Source organism: Eublepharis macularius, chromosome 4 (assembly GCF_028583425.1).
Source record: "Eublepharis macularius isolate TG4126 chromosome 4, MPM_Emac_v1.0, whole genome shotgun sequence".
In the NCBI taxonomy this organism is placed as follows: Eukaryota; Metazoa; Chordata; class Lepidosauria; order Squamata; family Eublepharidae; genus Eublepharis; species Eublepharis macularius.
Window position 1 is genome coordinate 157,010,767 of NC_072793.1, and position 18,842 is coordinate 157,029,608.

Sequence of the window (18,842 nt, forward strand, 5' to 3'; positions counted from 1 at the left end):
GGTCTAAACCATAGAGACGCAACAACTACTTTAGAGCTATGGATGCATTATAGAGATCAGGCGGCGTTAGCCTCCTAGAGCGGAATAAAAAAAATACCATAGAGATCAGGAAGTGTTGGTACAGATTGTCAAGAAGCAGTAGATACGCTTTTGATGAATAGACGTCTATTCCCCACTAGACCTCCGGCTTCTCATGGGTTTTCTGTAGGGCTAAGATGCGTTGTAGGAGGAAAATTAAATAGGAGTCCAGCGGCACCTCAAAAACTAACATTTATTCCAGCATAAGCTTTCGTGTATCAGAGCTCATTTCATCCAGCTGCATGGAGTGTGCATCTATTACACAGGTACATTGATACCTAAAAGTACATACAAAGAACAGAAAGCCAGGAGGGGATATGTTATAAACACATGACAATATGAAACAAGATACTATCAAAAAGAGTAAACAGTCCACTCAGTTCAAGCCTATGTATGTTTACTCAGAAGTAAGTCCCATTTTATTCCATGGAGCATTCTCCCAGTTCCTATGACTGCAGTTAGAGTTGGTGAGGACCTGTAATTAGGGAACAATAGTTGAGAATTAGAGGGGGGATTCTTGTCTATAAGAAAGGCCTAATAGAATGCAAAAGAAAGGAGAAGCCTAAATGGATGACCAAGGAAACTCTTAAAATTGTTAAAGACAGACGAGAAGCAAAAACTAAAAAAACAGAGTCAGAAATTCTAAATGAAGCTTTTTGGCAACTTGCACGCAGAGACAAAGAAATCTATTATAATAATCAGTGTAAAGAAATGGAATACAAAAACAAAAAGGGAAGAACAAAAGATCTGTTCCACAAGTTCCAGGAAATCAAAAGGAAATTCAAGCCACGGCTTGGTATACTGAAAGATAAACATGGAATTACAGTATCCAATCAGGACAAAATAAAGGAAAGATGGAAACAATACAGTGAAGAACTATACAGAAGAGATGGAAGGATGACAGGTACCTTTGAAGAAGAATCTTTTGACAAAATCTTAGAAAGTGAACTGAAAGCTGCACTCAAAGCAATTGGGAGAAACAAAGCACCTGTGGTAGATGGAATACTAACAGAGCTTTCAAGCAACAGAAATCAAAATCTTAACAAGAATTTGTCAACAAATATGGAAAACAAAACAGATTGGAAACGCTCGGTCTACTTTCCAATTCCAAAAAAAAGAGATGCCAAAGAGTGCAGCAATGATCGAATTATTGTGTTAATTTCCCATGCAAGCAAAGTGATGCTAAAAATTCTACAGCAAAGACTCTTGCTGTATATGGAATGAGAAATGCTAGATGTTCAAGCTGGATTCATAAAAGAAAGAGACACTAGAGATCACATTGCAAATTTACAATGGCTAATCGAACATACCAGGGAATTTCAGAAGACAGCAAAGCTTTTGACTGTGCAGCTCATGAAAAGCTGTGGATAGTGTTAAAAGAATTGGGGGTGCCAAAACATCTGATTATTGTGATGCGCAACTTGTACTCTGGACAAGAGGTTACTGTCAGGACAGAATATGGAGAAACAGAATGGTTTTCAATTGGCAAGGGTGTCAGACAAGGATGCATATTATCTCCCCAGCTGTTCAACCTCCATGCAGAGCACATCATAAGGAAAGCTGGATTAGATTTAGAAGAAGGTGGAGTGAAAACTGGTGGAAGAAGAATTAACAATTTGAAATATGCAGATGACACCACATTACTGGCAGAAAACAGTGAAGACTTGAAACAACTACAGATGAAGGTTAAAGGAGAAAGTGCCAAAGCACGATTACAGCTGAACATCAAGAAGACAAAAGTAATGACTACTGAAGAATCACACAGTTTTACAGCTGACAATGAGGAAATTGCAATTGTTCAAGATTTTCTATTCCTTGGCTCAGTCATCAACCAAAAGGGAGACTGCAACCAAGGAATTAGAAGACCAGAATCAGTAGCTGTGAGGGAACTAGAAAAGATCCTTAAAGATAAGGATGTCCCTCTGGGGACCAAGATCAAGTTAATCCAAAGCATGGTAGTCCCCTTTACTATTTATGGATGTGAATGTTGAGCAGTGAAGAAAGCTGACAGGAAAAAAATTGATTCGTTTGAAATGTGGTGCAGGAGGAGAATTTTAAGGATACCATGGATGGCCAAAAAGACAAATAATTGGGTTCTAAATCAAATCAAGCCTGAATTCTCCCTAGAAGCTAAAATTACAAAACTGAGGCTATCATACTTTGGTCACATCATGAGAAGACAAGACTCTCTGGAAAAGTCAATAATGCTAGGAAAAGTGGAAGGCAGTAGAAAAAGAGGAAGACCTAAAATGAGATGGCTTGACTCAGTGAAAGAAGTCACATCCTCCAGTTTGCAAGATCTGAGAAAGTCTATTAACGAAAGGATTGTTGGAGGTCTTTCATTCATAGGTTGCCATAGGTTGGAAGTGACTTGACAGCACATAGCATAACAAAAGCAAGATGCAGATGTGCTTTGGGGGGAGGCTTAGGCTTTGAGACATCAAAGCAAGCACATTGCAGATTTAGACCATGACACTGCAGCTAGTGAGATTCAGGCAGCTTTAGTTTATTAAAGAACTTAGCAGTGTGCATCGATATTTAGGACAGAAAATTATATTTCATGTAAAGCTGAGTTACATCTTGGCACTTTTGAAGCCGTGTTTCTTTTGTTTGAATAAAATAATGCAGAGGTCATGTAGCACCACTAATTTACCCTAAGAACAAATTCCACAGTGATAGCCACGTTCATCTTGCGCAGCAAATCTTGTGGCATAGTTACTATGGCATAAGCTTTGGTCACAAGAAACCTGCTGATCTTTAAGGTGCCTTTTGTTTTTATTACGACAATACCTCAGGAATGCAGAATTGTGGCTGAAAAGTTTAAAATGCTAAACAAAGCTCAGTTGAATACATGTGGCCAGCTCCTATCACTGTTTGCTAAGAAACAGGCCAGGCCCTATGTTCCTCATTTCCAAGTAAATGTGCACTGGAATTACAGTTCACTAAGGAGGTTCTTCCTGACCCGGATGGCCCAGGCAGCCTAGTCCAATCTCATCAGATCTTGGAAGTGAAACTAGATTGGTCCCTGCTTAGTGCTTGGATGAGGGACCACCAAGGAAATCCAGCCTCGCTAAACAGAGGCAGTCAATGGCAAACTATCTGTTCATCTCCTCCCTAGAAAACCTTATTGGGGGGTGTTGCCATACATCAGCTGTGGCTTGATGGCACTTTCCTCAACCACCAGGGAGATTCTATTGAACTCAGTGGACCTCATTTATTATAATCAATTTTCCATGGAACTCAGGTTGACTCCTTCTTCCATATTATCTTTACAACAACTCTGTAAGGAAGGTTTTGAGTGACCGTGACAAGACCAAGGACACTCATTGAATTTCATGGCAAAGGGGTACTGGAAACCAGTTTTCTTTAGCCATAGTCTGTCACTTTATCCACTACCCAACACTACAACGTCTTAAAAAGTACATCTAGGATTAGTTGACTGCACTGCACCTAAGTATGCTTAATTTCCCAGCCCATAGGATCAAGGGCTAATACAGTCACTCAATTGCAGACTTTGGAATTTTCCATCATGCACTGAAACATATTTTTCTTCTCCCCTTTCTCCATATCCAATGGATATTATCCAGCCTGATCAAGAATTCTGTGGCAACAAGAAAGCTAACTAATTACAGCGTCATATTTGGGATGATCACTCACAAAGCCTGACCAGTGTTAAATATAATCCCATACAATTTTCCATTTGACCAATGAAAGCAGCTATTTCATGTTTGGACGGTGCCTTACATTTCTTCAGCTCTGTATCGGATTTCTGTTGGCTTTAAATCTTTGCAAATTTGTCCAATTACGTTGTTTATTGAAATGTCTTCGAAATTGACAGCAGTGACTCACACTGTGTAATCCGCCTTGAGTCTCAAGGCAGACTATAAACGAACAAACAAAATAAAACACATTGTTTCTCTGTACCATTCCACCACTGGAGGAGGTTGGGTGGAATCCGGCGGTTTGGTTTAGCCCCATACCCCCATAAGGGGTCTACAGCGCAATCCTATTCAGAATTAAATGCACTGATGTCAATAACATTGCATTACTACGCTAATTTCTGAGCGTCCTCCTCCGAAATGGTACAACCTGACTCGCTCGCAGAGCTGACTCGTGAATCCCCCCTTCTGAATGGTACAGTTCACAAAGCCCTTCCAAGAACGTAGCACTACACTGTCTTCCCACACGTTTCCATTGATCCCCAATGGTTTCGTCCAGCCACCCCTTCCCCTCGAGTTCAGTGGTTTTTACCTTCTTACGTCACGAACCCGCATTCTTTAACTCCCTGCAGGCCCCGCCTTTTCACGCTTGCAGCTCCTCCCCCTTGCTCCACGCTCATTGGCTCCTCTTCTCCCCGCCGAGCAGTATTCTTCTTTTGGCTCCACCCCCTCCTGTCTTCTTCGGTTCTGCGAGTCGGTGGTGTTGGAGCAGGAGGAGGGGACGGTTGCCGGGACAGGACATGCCCCGTAAGAGGCCGTTCAGCGCTAAACAGAAGAAGAAGCAGCTGCAGGACAAACGGGAGCGAAAGCGGCAGGGTGAGTGGCGCGCGAGCGAGGGGGCGGGGCCCGGAGCGAGGGGGCGGAGGAGGAGGCGCAGCCCCTCCCCCGTCATGGAACATCTGGAAAGATGCAGCCCCCACTTCCTCCAGGAGAACGTCTGGAGGAGTTGCCCCCTTCGGTCTTTCGGATTCTTCCCATTCCTTCCCCGAGATCCTTCTGTCTTGATAATTGAGGCGGGGGGCGACGAGAGAGGTTGTGTCCTTTTCGCACTTCAGCATCTGGGAGTTTTCTGATAGTGCCTAAGCATCTGGGCAGGAGAGGCCACTCCTCCTTCTCCTTGAAACGTTGAGGAGGGTGACCCTGTCATACCCTAAAACAACTTGGAAGGGGATGAGAGGGGTTGAACCTGGGTCCTGTGTAAAACATTTGCAGAGAGGTAAATCTCTTTCCTGAAACGCCTACAATGCACCTACCTTCCCTTTCTGAAACATCTGGAGAGGGATGGGTGGATGAGCCATCATAGAAAACGGAATATTCCTTTTCCTAAAAGATTGAGAAAATAAATCTATATTCAGTTTCTTTTTCAACTTCTGAAGAAAGGTGACCCTGATTACTTTTCCCCCTAGGATTTGTTTTCTTACTTATGCAAATTGGACTCCCGCCCATGATTTACATATACACACTCCTATGCATGCACGCACGTGCGCACACACATGCAGAGAGAGTTTTTAGCTCCTAACTTTGCCTATTGAATTAAACCTTTAAAAAATTAAGCTCTTGAAACAGCTACAGATCAGACTGTTTGGTTCTGGCCTGAATTCCTTGTGCAGTGTAAATCTGTGGTTCCCCCAGCCCCAGATGGTTGGATTATAACTTCCTTGGTCTTTTTCAAAACCCATGTTTGAAGACTGATACTGTTGTTGCAAAGCATTGGGGTGCTAACTGAATGCTTTGCACTCCTCTCATCTGCAATGCAGTGAACGTTCTATCACCCTCTCTTCTTCCGCTTACATTGTTTGACAGAGAAATGCCTCTTTCTCCAAAATATCTGAAAATGTGATGTGTTCCACACACACTCATAACTGGAGGAAAATCACAACGAGCTTTCTGAATATGGCTGAATGTTCTTTTACTACCTAAATATTTTTGTTTAGACTGCTAAATGTTCTCTTTGACTTTTCATATGTATTCTGTTGAGTTTTGTAAGTTTAAGTGGATATGGGCAAGCAAGTCATTGCTCAGAAGTGAGTCTTGGTTTATTCAGCGAGATTCGCTCTGAGTTACTGGGTTGGATCCAAACAACTTTTCCACTGAAAAGGGGAGGGGGGACTCCATTTGACCACCAAAAAGGCTGTTCTTGGGATCCTGCAACCTGACTGGACAAAAGCCATATAGGGTAGGGACTAAAATAAAGACGAAATTAGGTGAGATTGAGTGGAAAAGGTGACTGGATTCAGCCCACTGTCTGTAGGAGAAGGAATTGATATGAAACTGGAAGGAGGGGAGGGTTGTGTCTAGTAATTCTACTCGGGTTGTAGTCCTCAATATCTTTCAGTGGAACTTGATTCCACATCAAGTCTGCGCAACTTGCAGCTTGCCAAGACGAATACAGCCCCTCAGCCCTCAGTTTTGACTTGACAAGTAATTGGCCGCTCTGCCTCTCACCATCCCAGGCAGACAGGAAAAACAGAACATTAATCAAGCCCCTGGTGGGCTGCCATGCGTGATCGGTGGGCAGTGCTCAGCTTGATGAGTCATGTTGAGTGGGCCTGTTTCACATCTTCCCCCACTTCCTTTGCACAAAACCTGCAGGATCTTTATGTCCATCCTGAGCCGGATTCTGGTAGTTATGATCTCTCTAGCCAAACGGGTGAGAGGGTTTTTTTTTTCCTTTTGGAATATGTGGCTTAAACAAATAAACATCTTTTAAAAAGATGCCAGTGTTGTCTAAGTGAAGGCAGGCATGCGTAAGAGCTTATTGCTGGTATAGCTGCATCAATGCTAAGCCATTCATACCAGTATAATACAGTCAGTTTCTATGCTGTCATGTTTAAAAATAGCCAGCGTGGTCCGGGAGCTATTGAACTATTCACTTCATCTCTTGAAGGTTCTGATGATGGTAACATCTTTGGTGGACAGAGTAAGAGAGGAAGGTAGTCTTGGGTAGTTGCATTAAGGAACCTAGGGAAATTCTTATGGGAAAAAAATAGAGATGAGATCAGCTCACACTGCTGCTGTGCCAAGTGAACTGGAAATGGTTTGAAAGAAAAGTGCTGAGCTTTGATGACAGGCAGTAGGATGCAAAAGCTTCATAGAGGCTATGAATCGTCTGCTCGTGGTACTGAAATAACGCTGCTCAGAATTCAGCGCACAACCAGCCTTGGGGCAAAATATTTATATTGTGGCTTCCCAATATAACATTGAACAGTACATGTTGCCATTGTTTCACTGAGGAAGACAACCCTTGGCAGCAATTTCTGAGTGATCTTAACACCACAGATTGTCATTACAAGGACACAGTAATAGTTTCCCAGTTTTGTAAGGTACAGTTAAGGAGGAGAGAATGGTAGCTTGCCTATGACCATTTCATGAGTTCAGGACTGCTGCAAAATTTGAACCAGAGACCTCCTGGCTCATGCAGTTACCAAACTAAATGCAGTGGAGACCACAGGCTTCTCAGTGTTTTTTAAACCTAAATTTCAGATGTGTAGGGCCCTCATTCAGATCTGGGGGAGGGTTAATCCTTCTGCCTTGTACTGTTTTGCTTATCAAAGTAAGTGTACTCCCATCCACCTTCCCCCCCTCTTCCAAGGGTAATAGGAGAACAGAAGATAGTTTTAGGTGGGTAGCCATGTCGATGTGCAGCAGTTCAGAAGAATATGAGTCCAGTGGCACCTTAGAGACCAACAAGATTTTCAGTGTTAGCATTCGAGTGTCAAGAGAGCCATTCTTCAGATAAGGGTAATAGGAGAACAGAAGGACTGTTTTCATAGGCAGAAGAATTAATCTGCTCCATCTAAATCAGAGCCCCATGCCCCCTAAATATAGCTATAAAAGATGTTGGAAGATCGCTCTTCTCTTTTTTAAATTTTTTATTGATTTTCCGTATCAATCACATAAATAATTGAAGATCTCTCTCTAGTGTGACCCTCGTCCATGACAGGATACCAGATATTTTAGAGGGGAAATAAAGAACATTGCTTTCGTATGCTCAATGTGACCCTTAAAATTGCTTTGCAAAAAAAAAGAAAAGAATGCTTACTGCAGCCTGGAAGAGAAAAGTCCATTTCCTCAGCCTGTCTGCATGCTTGAAAGGTGTCAGAGGTTGTCTTGACTGATAGCGCTCTCAAGCTGTGCAGTCTGATTGAGAAAGTGGCTAACTGGGGCTGTGTTCACAGAATTATAAGTAAACTGGTTGGTATTTGAAGGGACATGCTTGATGCCTGTATTCTTCCTGTATGTTTTCACAGAGGGCTACATGACATTTTTTTTTCACCCCCTCAAGAAGATCATGTTCAGCAAAAGCCACAGGAAATACCCCAGAGATCATCTTTGTTTTGCTCATTACTGTATTCATTAGTGGATAGGGTTGCCAACAGGGCTGGAGAAAAAAGTCCTGTCCCTTTTAATAGAGGCTTAATGGGTGGAAATGGGCAGGTGAAGATTTTGAAGGTATGTTGATCAATAACATCCCATTAAGCCTCTTTTAACACCGTAGAACATAGGATCTCCAGGCCAGTTGGCAACCTTAGTAGTATACCCCTCTGTCTCTAAATGGAGGAACCTCTGACTTTAGTTTTTTAATGTTGCTGGAACGAACTGTGCAGGAATTAGGTTATGTTATTCAAGTTTTTTTTAAAAGAGTGTAGTGAGCTTTATTGACCAAAGCAAACAATTAAAAATAGGGCAGTACCTGTTGATTAGGACTAGCCACAGCATCACAAAACATCAAGCAAGGTGGAGCTTCACAGAACTCTTTGTTAGATTTTATGTTCAATATACACACACACAAAAAAAGAAAAATATATTTCAGGGCATAAGGGAGGCTCCCCTAGCCTGCAGTCTGTAGGCTTAATTGATGAGATGCAGGATGCGTTTGAGATTTAAGAAGATTTTGTGGTAACTCAGCCACTATCTGGTCTAGTTGTCCTGCCTTCCTAGCAGATAATGGAGTTATCTAGCTCACTCTTCAGGAGAGAAGAGTGCAAAACAGTTTTCAAGATGCTCCTAGATGACGGGGACAGAGCAGCAAAAAAAAAAAGTTCATCTTTTGAGAATATAAAAGATAGCAATTCCTCAGTTATAATCTAGTTCCTTCCACATTTTTAATTCCTTTCCAAGCATAAAGAAAGCAGCAGTCAGTGTTGAAAGTGCCTTTGATAAACTGAAGTAACTAGTACTTGTGAATATGACCCGAGCTGTTCTGTTACCTTCAGGAAAAGGATGTTGTTATGACTGGTCCTATAAACCTTTTCAGTAACTTGGTTCTGAAAATAACTTTAAATATATTACACAATAACTACTAAAAAGTCAAAAGGTTTATTTTTAAATTCCAGTCAGCTTGATTTATGCTTTCTGGTGATGAACTCTGTTTAGTACAAGAGTCTGCACGGAGACATCTTTGGCCTTGTTTCCTGGGAGGGAAGGGACATTATATACTGGGAAGTAGACAGTTACCAGCATTTTCTCCATAGTCCCAAATCAAATGACTGTGTAAGGCTACAGAGGTGGCCTGATTCTGTTTATGTTTGCTTATAAGTAAATTCCACTCAGAGTCTACCAGGAGATTTATTGAAGGCCCTTCCCTAGGGTTAAAGTGGCCCTCTTAGCTGTCTTTTTTATATCAGTTTGATCTTCAGCAATTACGATGTTTTTAGCTTCATGCTGCGAAAAGCTTAAACTGCAGATTTCTGCATTTTAAGCCTCTCTTAAAGGAACAGGAAATTTTTTCCGGGCCACTTGGCAACCTTCCCCTTCCCCTTTGCTTATTATGCTTCTCACCACTAGGTGAAAATACTGCACAGTAAGGGGGGCAGTGGGGCCAGTTTCCAGTGAATCTCGGCTACAAATGTTGTGAGTAGAGGCATCTTTGATTGATCCAGCAAGCCCCCCCAGCAAATGTATGTGCAGGGTTGCTGAACAGAGTTATGGCTTAACAGTCGCTAGATACTGATTTTGCACTTTTGCTTTGAAGATTTAGAACATATTGGTGGATTGCAGAAATTCTAGTTTTAAAAAAACACAATTTATAGGACTGAACTAAACCCTGGCTGCTTTAAGGTACTGCCAGACATCTGGTGCTCTGTGATCCTCGACTGTCTGGCCTGTTGTTCCTGCCTTCCTGGCAGATAAATGGAACTGTGTGGCTCAGCCAGCCTCTTCAGGAGGGAAAAGAAGCTGCCAACTGCCTCGCATGTTCAAGTTAAGCGGAATGCAGCGTGACACTGAAGGCTGGAGTGTACAGTCCAACTCTTGAGAATTTTACAAAGAAGGCTGATACCAAGGTGGACCATGGATCTATCAAGCTCAGTACTAGTTACATTGAATGGCTGCAGTCCTCCAGAGTCTGGGACGGAGGTGTTTCCCATCACCTGCTTTTAACTGGAAATGCTGGCAGTGGATCCTGGGACCTTCTGAACACAAATCAGATCTCTACCACGGAGCCAAGATTCCTCCCTAAATGATGCGGTTCCCCTCTTATGCGCCATTTCCCTCCCACATACGTACTCATGCTTCCACTCTGGGACTTTGAGACTACAAGGGAAGAAGGTATCCCGAGCTCAGCTGCAGAATGGGCTCTGAGGCTTGAAGGGAGAAAGAGAGCCCTTGCACAGTCTCCATGGCATCACCCCGTGTTAAACTAAGCTGCAACATTGAGGCTGTGCAGTCAACTGTCTCTGTCCCTTTCAACCTTAAAGCGGCTCTCGAATGGAGATTAAGTTTTAGTCTACATGGCCCAGGATATTGTATATCATTGCCAGGACAGGGTTTTATTTATTTATGGCATTTATAGTCCACCTTTTTCACTGAGACTCGAGGCGGATTACACAGTGTGAGATTTGTACAGTCAATATCAAGGACATTTCCATAAACAGTGCCAAAGTGTTTACAAAGACATAGCATCAGCCAGAATCCAATACAGAGTTGAAGAAATGCTGGAACAGAGCATAAACAATTCTGAGACTGACATTAGACAACATAGAACTATCCAGTAGGATTGTATTTGAAGCATAGGTCACACATAAGAGCACATACTTAAGGCAACAGATAGTATGTAAGGCAACATAGTGGAGAGGTCTATGGTCGCTAACTCGTTAGAGAAGCATATGAGATCCCCTCCCTACAATATAGCTCTCCTATCTGAGTAAAAAGCCTTTTTGAATAATTTGGTTTTGCGTGGTTTGTGGAAAGCCAGGAGGGTGGAGGCTCTCCTGACATTCTCAGGCAGGCCGTTCCACAGAGTAGGGGCCACCACAGAGAATGCATGTGTGCGGGCTGCTGTAGTTTTTGCCCATGTGCATGGTGGCACCTGCAGGAGACCCTGTTCAGATGAGCGAAGGAACATAGGGAGGGAGGCAGTCCCGTAGGTGTATTGGACCCAGGCCATGAAGAGCTTTGTATGTGATAACCAATACCTTGAACTGAGCATGGTAATTGATAGGTAGCCAATGGAGTGACTGTAGGATGGGAGTGATGTTCATGCTCCTCCTTGCTCCTGATAACAGCCGAGCTGCAGCGTTTTGCCCCAGTTGGAGTCTCCTGGTTAACTTAGATGGGAGACCTATGTATAGTGCATTACAATAATGAAGTCTTGACGTTACCATAGCATTGATCCAGGTGGCCAGGTCAGCCATGTCAATGTAATAAACCATCTTCCAGGCTAGGGACAGGTTGTAAAAAGCATTTTTTGTGGCTGCCTTAACTTGCTTTTCTAGTAGTAGTGCTGGGTCCAGTATAACCCCTAGGCTCTTAACTGAGTCTGCAGGGGTCAGACGAACTCCATTAAAAGTGGGGAGTACAATGTCCTTCAAAATTTGTGCCATCCCAACAAGCATCACTTAGATCTTGTTTGGGTTCAATTTCAATTTGCTCCATTTTCAGCCATTTCACCACAGATGTCAGGCAGCGATTCAAGGTTTCTACTGCTGGAAGGCAATCTTTCTTGACACTGATGGCCAGGAAAGTTATTTGTAAGCTTGCACAAGAATAGGAATTCCTCAGATATTTTAGGGAGGATTGTTGTATCGGTAGATTTTTCCATTTAAATAACTCTGTTCAACATATGAGTTGAGAGCACAGAAAATTGCAATGGCTAATTTCGTGATTAGCAAAACTACAGGGTAATTTTTCCCTTTAAAAATGGAAGTATCTACTGCAGCCTTCTGTGCCTCTCCACTTCAGCCTTTAAAGTACATAAATAAAATCTTGGGAAATGTAACATATGTGCCAGCTCTAAGAAAACAAGATTGAAGGGACCCAGTTTTTGACTTCTGTTTTCTGCTCAAGACAGGCCCACTGATTAACCTGTTGTCCCTTGCTTTAAAAATAAAGATGAAATGGGGATGAAAGGAAATGGAAGAAAAAAGAAACCAGAAGAGTTAGAATGCCTATCTTCCTGAGGCTTTTTGTGGCTTAGAACTTTCTCCACTTCTCCATTTATCCTCACAACAGCCCTGTGAGGTAGGTTAGGCGTGATTTGTTCTATGAGAAAGACAAATGTTCTCAAACAAATTGATAGCTCGTTAAAACAACAGGTAACTTGAGATGCTGAAGATTTTTTAAACGTTTATAGTTAATGTAATAAAGCCCGCATCATTAGCTGTTAGATACTACGCTGGTGTATGTGTTCTGGCAGCCCTGGGGGAGGTGTTTGAAACCACAGAGGGTATGCATGTGGCTGAAATATGGCTGGTGGTGGTGGTCTGTAGCGTGGACTGTTCCTGGTGTGTGGAGAACTTCTTCATGATTTGCCTTTAAACAAAACCTGGCTCTGCTGCTATGACTCTTTTCTTGACTGGATAATGGGGGGAGGAGGGACTAACAGTCCCTTATTGGTAGCAGTTGCCAAGGATAAATTGATGTGGGCCAGGGATAAGTTACTGGCAGCCTAGGGACGTAATTTAGCCCTCAGAGGGTTCCCTAAAGACATACTTCTTGCCACTCTTGTGTAACTCTGCTTTGTATGGTATTGTTAGTCACTCATCATGACACCAAGAGAATCTGACAGACCGTATGTGGTGTTCACACTTGGGGGACTGGTTTATAGCTGAACTAAACTTTACCCAGGAGATGTGTGAACAATCTCTTGACAAGTTCTTTTTCGTTTTTTCCCTGAAAAGCAGTTTTGGGAGGTTGCCAATTTGAAAGGCAGCAAGTAGCAGAGATTAAAGATAAACCTTTTCCCTTCCTGTTTTTTTTTTTACTCAAATGTTATAGTCCTCAAGCTTCTTTTCTCTCAAAGGAGGAAAAGATATGGGTGTCTTCCACCCAGGGATGGGATTTGGTGGTTTCCTCATTGCTGGTGTGGCTGCAGATAAGGCACAACAACAGTGGAACCCCCACATAGCAGGTTTCCCTGCCCTAATCCCCTGGAAGTGGCTACTCCCCCTTCCCTGGGCCACTGGGAATTTTGCCATTTCTAAAAAATTGACACAAGAATATCCTTATATTGCTATAATGCTGTAACAATGGGTATAGCAGGTTTCTTGCATTCCTAGCTTTCATTTTTTTTAAAAAAAAGGTAAGACTATAGCCCCTTCCATTGTGAAGATTTGCCCTTTCTTTGTATCTCCACAAGGAAAGGGGCTACAGAGTTACTTTTTAAAAAAAATGAAAGCTGAGAATTCAGAAAACCTGCTGCACCTATTGTTACAACAGTATAGTGATATAATGATATTCTAGGGCCAATGTTTTTTTAAAAGACTGCTGATGTGGGGGGAGGGGGAAATGGCTGCTGCAGGGACAGGATCATGGAAGACAGCTGCCATGGGCTAGAAAATCGAAATTAACACTTCTGCATAGCAGCCATCCAGACTTTACTGCAATCTTTCCCAAGACTTCAGAGCAAAGCAGGTTTGAAAAGATTTCATAAAGTGGAGAAAAGCCTGGAGGCGCATGAATGCACCATGGTGCTGAGAAGGGCTTTTTTTCTGGGGAAAGAAGTGGTGGAACTCGGTGGAACTCAGGACCGCACAATGGCATCACTTTGGGTCAGCTGGAACAAGGGGGGAGTTTTTTAAAGTTTAAAGCGCCCTCAGCGCTGCTCAGAGGACATTCTAAACTCCCCTCTGTCTGGAGATCAGGGGGTGGGGCCACCAGCCATGTGACCGTCTTCAAGAGATACCGGAACTCCGTTCCACCGCGTTCCAGCTGAAAAAAAGCCCTGGTGCTGAGGAACCAGGAAAAACCCACTTCCCCAAAGCTTTAAACTTGGGACAGATAACCTCCATGGAAGACTCTGCCCCTAATGACAGGGATAGCAGCTAAGGCTAGGGGAGTGAAATAATGCAGAGTGGACAAACTACAGGAAAGATTAAGCTGCCCACTGTTCCCCTCCTCTCAAAATGGCAGCCTCCCAAACTGCTTTTCATGGATCTTGGCCCATTGCCAGTTCTCTTAGGTTGAACAGCACAAAGGTTTGATCAAAGTCTGCCTCATGTGCCTCAGGCAGATGGGATGGAGGTGCACTGGAAAGGACTTCTGTAGGGTTCTGTTGAGATTCATGTGGGATCTGGGAATCCATAGTTCCTGCTCACACTGGGGAAGACAGGAAAAGCAGGATGAATTAAACTTCTGAAATGGTAGAATGGACCATCAGGCTTCAAGCTATAGGTGACAGTGGGGGAGGAAAATTTGAGAATGTTTTCTTTGTAAGCAATTCCCTGCAAGAAGAATGTGAACACAACATGTTGGGCAATGATCTTTGTCTCTGGTGTGATAACAGATAAAGAATATGCAATGTGCTTTTTTTCTATACCACGTTAGGATTCCATCTCCTCATTTGTCTTCATATGTAGACCAGGCCTTGGTAGGGGAGGGGGATGGCTCAGTGGTAGAGCATCCTCTTGCCCTGCTGAAAGTCCCAAATCCAATCCCTGGCATCTCCAAAGATGCTGCCAGTTAGAGCAGACAATACTGACCTTGATAGACCAGTGTTCTGAGTTGGTAGAAGGCAGCTTCATATGTGTTCACTGTGTACCTGCAAGAAAACAGGGTAGAAATGGGGTGGAAATAAAGTGGTAAAATGCTGAGATGCGTGGTGTGACATGGACCGCACAATGTCACACTATGGGAGGAGATCACAGTTTGGTAGCACTGGTTTTCTATGTGCAAAGAATTTTTCAACCTGTGAAAAATTCTCTGCACATAGAAAAGCAGTGCTACCAGGAGAGAGTTGTTACCAGAACTGCTCTTTATTATAATGGGGAATTAGCTATAGCAGTCTGTAACTTTAATATTAAGCGCGGATCATAACCTATGTATACGGAGGTCCCGATCCCAGACACTCTAGTGAAAAAGAGGCAGACAAGAATAAGTTCCAAACACGTGTATTTAGTGTGGCGTAAGCCTAACTTGCACAATCATACAAGGAACACACAAGATCTAGGAAATACAGAGTAGGAAATACAGAGACGTTCGCATTAGCGGGTTCCCAACGATGATAAGGGAAATACTCACAATCCTGGAGCGAAGCAGAGACACAGCAGCGAGGGTGGCCCAATGCCAGCACTGGGACCACAGACGGACAGCAAGGAGGTCTGGATAGGGAATGGCCCTGAGCACCGAGTGGTCTGGGAGACCAGCTTAAATACCCCAAAACGTACCCTGGGGCTGGTGCTGCACTTGGTGGTTCTCACAGATTAAAACAAAGGGTCTAATGGGCTACTGAATGGCTTAGATGGGCCACTTTGGTAATCAGATTGTGATAAGTGACACCTCAGGAAGAGGGGACAAAAGAGGGAGGGGGAAATCCAAGTGGGCTGAAAGGATGTTCCAGCGGACAGGGCTTGTCCTGATGTCATCAGCTTCTGGAATGCGGAGGTTTCTTTGAGATGCATTCTCTAAGTGCTTGGGATGGTCGGCACTTAGTTCCTTCTCCGGGGCGGCTCCTAAGATATGCAGAGCGGGGCGAGGGGCTCTCGCTGCGGACGTGGTGTGCCCGCTTCGCCGAAATGGCTTCCCAAAGCAGTCTTCTTCCCAGGGTCTTCTGGCTGCCTGAGAACATGGATGCCGGCTGGGCATAGCTGGGGCTGGATAGCAGGCTGCCCGGTAGCGAGGGCAAGCTCGGGGACCGGCTCGCGGGAGGCTCCAGGCGGGAACTGACCAGGGAGCGCCTAGCCAGGCTCGCTGGAGGTTTCCCCGGCAGGCGCTCGGCTGCTAGCAGCGGCTTGGGCCCATATGAGGCAGGCTTCCATGGAGGCAGGGGGGGCAACACTTTAAAACACAGTCCAAACACACACTGGGAATTCCAGATACAGGTCAGGGCAGGGCTGCCCAGAAAGAGAGTCCTTTGTGCAGTTATCCAAACATGGAGCCAGTAAACTACACAGTCTATTACAGCAGCAGGGTAATTGACACGCAGGCAGGAAACTGACACGTGTATCAGAGCACACACGTGCAGGGCAGTCTTTGGTGCAGCAGTGAAACAGCAATGCAGGAAACTTTAACACAGTTCATGGCAGGCCTTAAAGCAGGGGAGGGGGCCTACTTGGCAACAGAGTAGAAGCTTTCTTCCTGGTGTGCTAGTTTTCTGTGCACTTTTTATGCAAAGGAACGTTCAGAACTAGAATGTAATGCATCTAATAGTATAGTCTATTCTGCCACCTTGTGTGTAAACCAGGGCTTAGAGAACCCTTTGCTGTATCGGAGTTGAGCTGGCCTTTTAACCTTTGCTCATTGTTAAATGTGTTCCCTGGTTAAAACCGAGGAGCCAAGCAAAGGTTTGGAGATAGCTTAAAGGTTCTTGATGGTTGTCATGATCTGTAGACCAGCTCTCTGTTGCAAACAAGAGGAGCATATTATAGAAATCATGGATTTTATTAACAAGGGATGGATTAAGAATAAATTATGATCAAATCTAGGGATATCTTGGATATACTGGCAAATTATGGTTGCCACAGAGGAATACAGAGGACCACTTAAGCCTGAGACATTGTTCTTATTGGAGGCATTCCTGTTATAGCCAATACATTCATGTGGTCTCTAGTGAAGCTGTACTGCAGAATTTAGTGAGAGGACTGCCATCTTCTACCATCTCCATAAACATCTGCAGTTAAAGCAAATGATACGTCTGTATGTTTTATTTTTGTTTTCTTGATTCTGCTGCATGCTCTGAAAAGTGGGCCCATCCCCCCTGCTCCAAACCATGCTAGACAAATGTGGGCAGGAAGCAGCTGATAGCAAGAGTAGCAGTCCCACCCTCGGGTGAGTCACCTGCTCCTTTTCTGGTGCCCCTTCTTGTTTGCTGATACTTGTGTCATTTCCCCCAATATCAACAAGGCTTATGCGGTTCTTTCTGACAAGGACTCTTTATGTACAACCTGTCAAGGTCGAGCTGCTGATCCATTGCAGTGTCTACTATAGAAACCAGAAGTCTTGGCTGTCGTCCTCTTCTCCCTACCCCCTGGAAACACCATAGATTCTCCGTTTCTTTTGGAACTGGCTATCACCCTCACATAGTTCCATTCCCTTACAAAAATTGTTTCTGTTCTGCTTCCATTAACCTTCTTCAAAAATCTAGGAGCCCTGCTTTCTCTCATCATGCTGCATGAGAGTAAAATCCAAGTTGTTTTCATTTCTAACTTTCCCCTGCCTTAAACCACAAGGCCTCACTACTGCTTTAATACAGAGCTGGCTACCAAAAGTCTACCCCGGGTGTAATTCAGCACTACCCCTGGCTGGTCCCATCCCCTTGCTTCTTAACATTTAGGCTAAAAACTGAGAGTCCTGAAAAAGACGGGGAGCCTCTTTTCCCACTCCTAGCATTCTAACAATACTTAGTATTTATGTGTGTGCCGTCCTGTTGCTCTGTAATCTTTATAACCATCTTGTATGGTGTGTGTGAGAGAGGGAGATATTTCTAACTGTCTTTCCATGAGGACTAAAGGCACAGATCCTTCAAAAGCAAATTCCTTATATCAGGATTCACTGCTGTGAAGACACTGTTTCTGGTGGAAAATCACTCTGCTGTCAGCAGTGGTGGAACCTATAATGGGAACTCTGAAATTTCGAACCTGGGTCTTCTCAGGGCACATCAACGCTATGCCATTTGTTGCATTGGTATTCAGTCATTCCCTGTATTACAGATTGGGGTAGGGGTAGGCATCACTGAGTGGTATGCCTAAGGTCACATGATTAGGCTGAGAACTCAAGTTTTCAGTTCCTACTGTTAACCATTGCATAGGTCTTTCCATTATTTCTGCCTCTTTCTTGGGTCTTGGAAGGGACCAGCAGGTGGAATGTTGTACTTAGAAGCGTGGCTCAAACCCTGGCTGAAATGCCTAGGTCAAGTCACAGTTTCCCATCTGTGACTTGGGCAGCAGCCAGCTCAAAGTGCCTGAGAGATAGTAGAGCAGCTAGCTCCAAATTACTGAAGCCAGTGAGCCAAGCTGCACTCTTCAGAGAAAGAGAACCTCACCCTCTCCAACCTCCAGGGTCACTAGCCAATTAGAACTGGAGGGGGCAGGTTATTCCAGACCTCCCAGTCAGTCTCTTGAGATTAAATAAAAATAATCCAGTATGGTGAGATGGTTAGAGTGTCAGACTAGGGTCTGGGAGACTCGGGTATGAATCTTTACTCTAGAAGCTCTCTGGTTGACCTTGGCCCTCTCACTCTCTCTCAGCCTAGCCTAACCCAGAGGCTGGTTGTTGAGAGAATAAAATGTATGAAGGGGGAATGATGTTGTAAACTGCTTTGAGCCCCATTGGGGAGAAAAGGAGGGAATGAATGAATGAATCTGCTGAGTTCCCCCAAAACAACTTTATTTGGCAAAAAAGAAAAAGTCTACTCTGTTCTCAGCACTCAGTCTCTTGCCACGATACAACTGAATTTATAAAATTATGAAAAGTGTGGTGAGAATGGAGTACTCCTAAAAGTACTTCATATGACGCATCATGAATCTATGGAATTTGCTGGAACCAAATCTGATGATGGCCACTGACTTTGATGCCTTTAAAGGGGGAATAGATAAACTGATGGACAGGAGGCTTCAATAACCATGTCAAATCCAGAGACAGTAAACCTCTCAATAACAGGGTATTTCTTGG

General features: G+C 43.8%; 1 protein-coding gene across 1 annotated transcript in view; it reads left to right on the forward strand.

Moving 5' to 3' along the window:
* The first annotated feature begins 4,470 nt into the window (after nt 1-4,470).
* The window catches only part of GNL1 (G protein nucleolar 1 (putative)), a 33,106-nt gene continuing 18,734 nt past the window's right edge, over nt 4,471-18,842 (forward strand). The window contains exon 1 of the mRNA XM_054977079.1: nt 4,471-4,613. Coding sequence (XP_054833054.1) covers nt 4,538-4,613 — 76 coding nt within the window. The 5' untranslated portion in view covers nt 4,471-4,537. The remainder of the gene's footprint in view (nt 4,614-18,842) is intronic.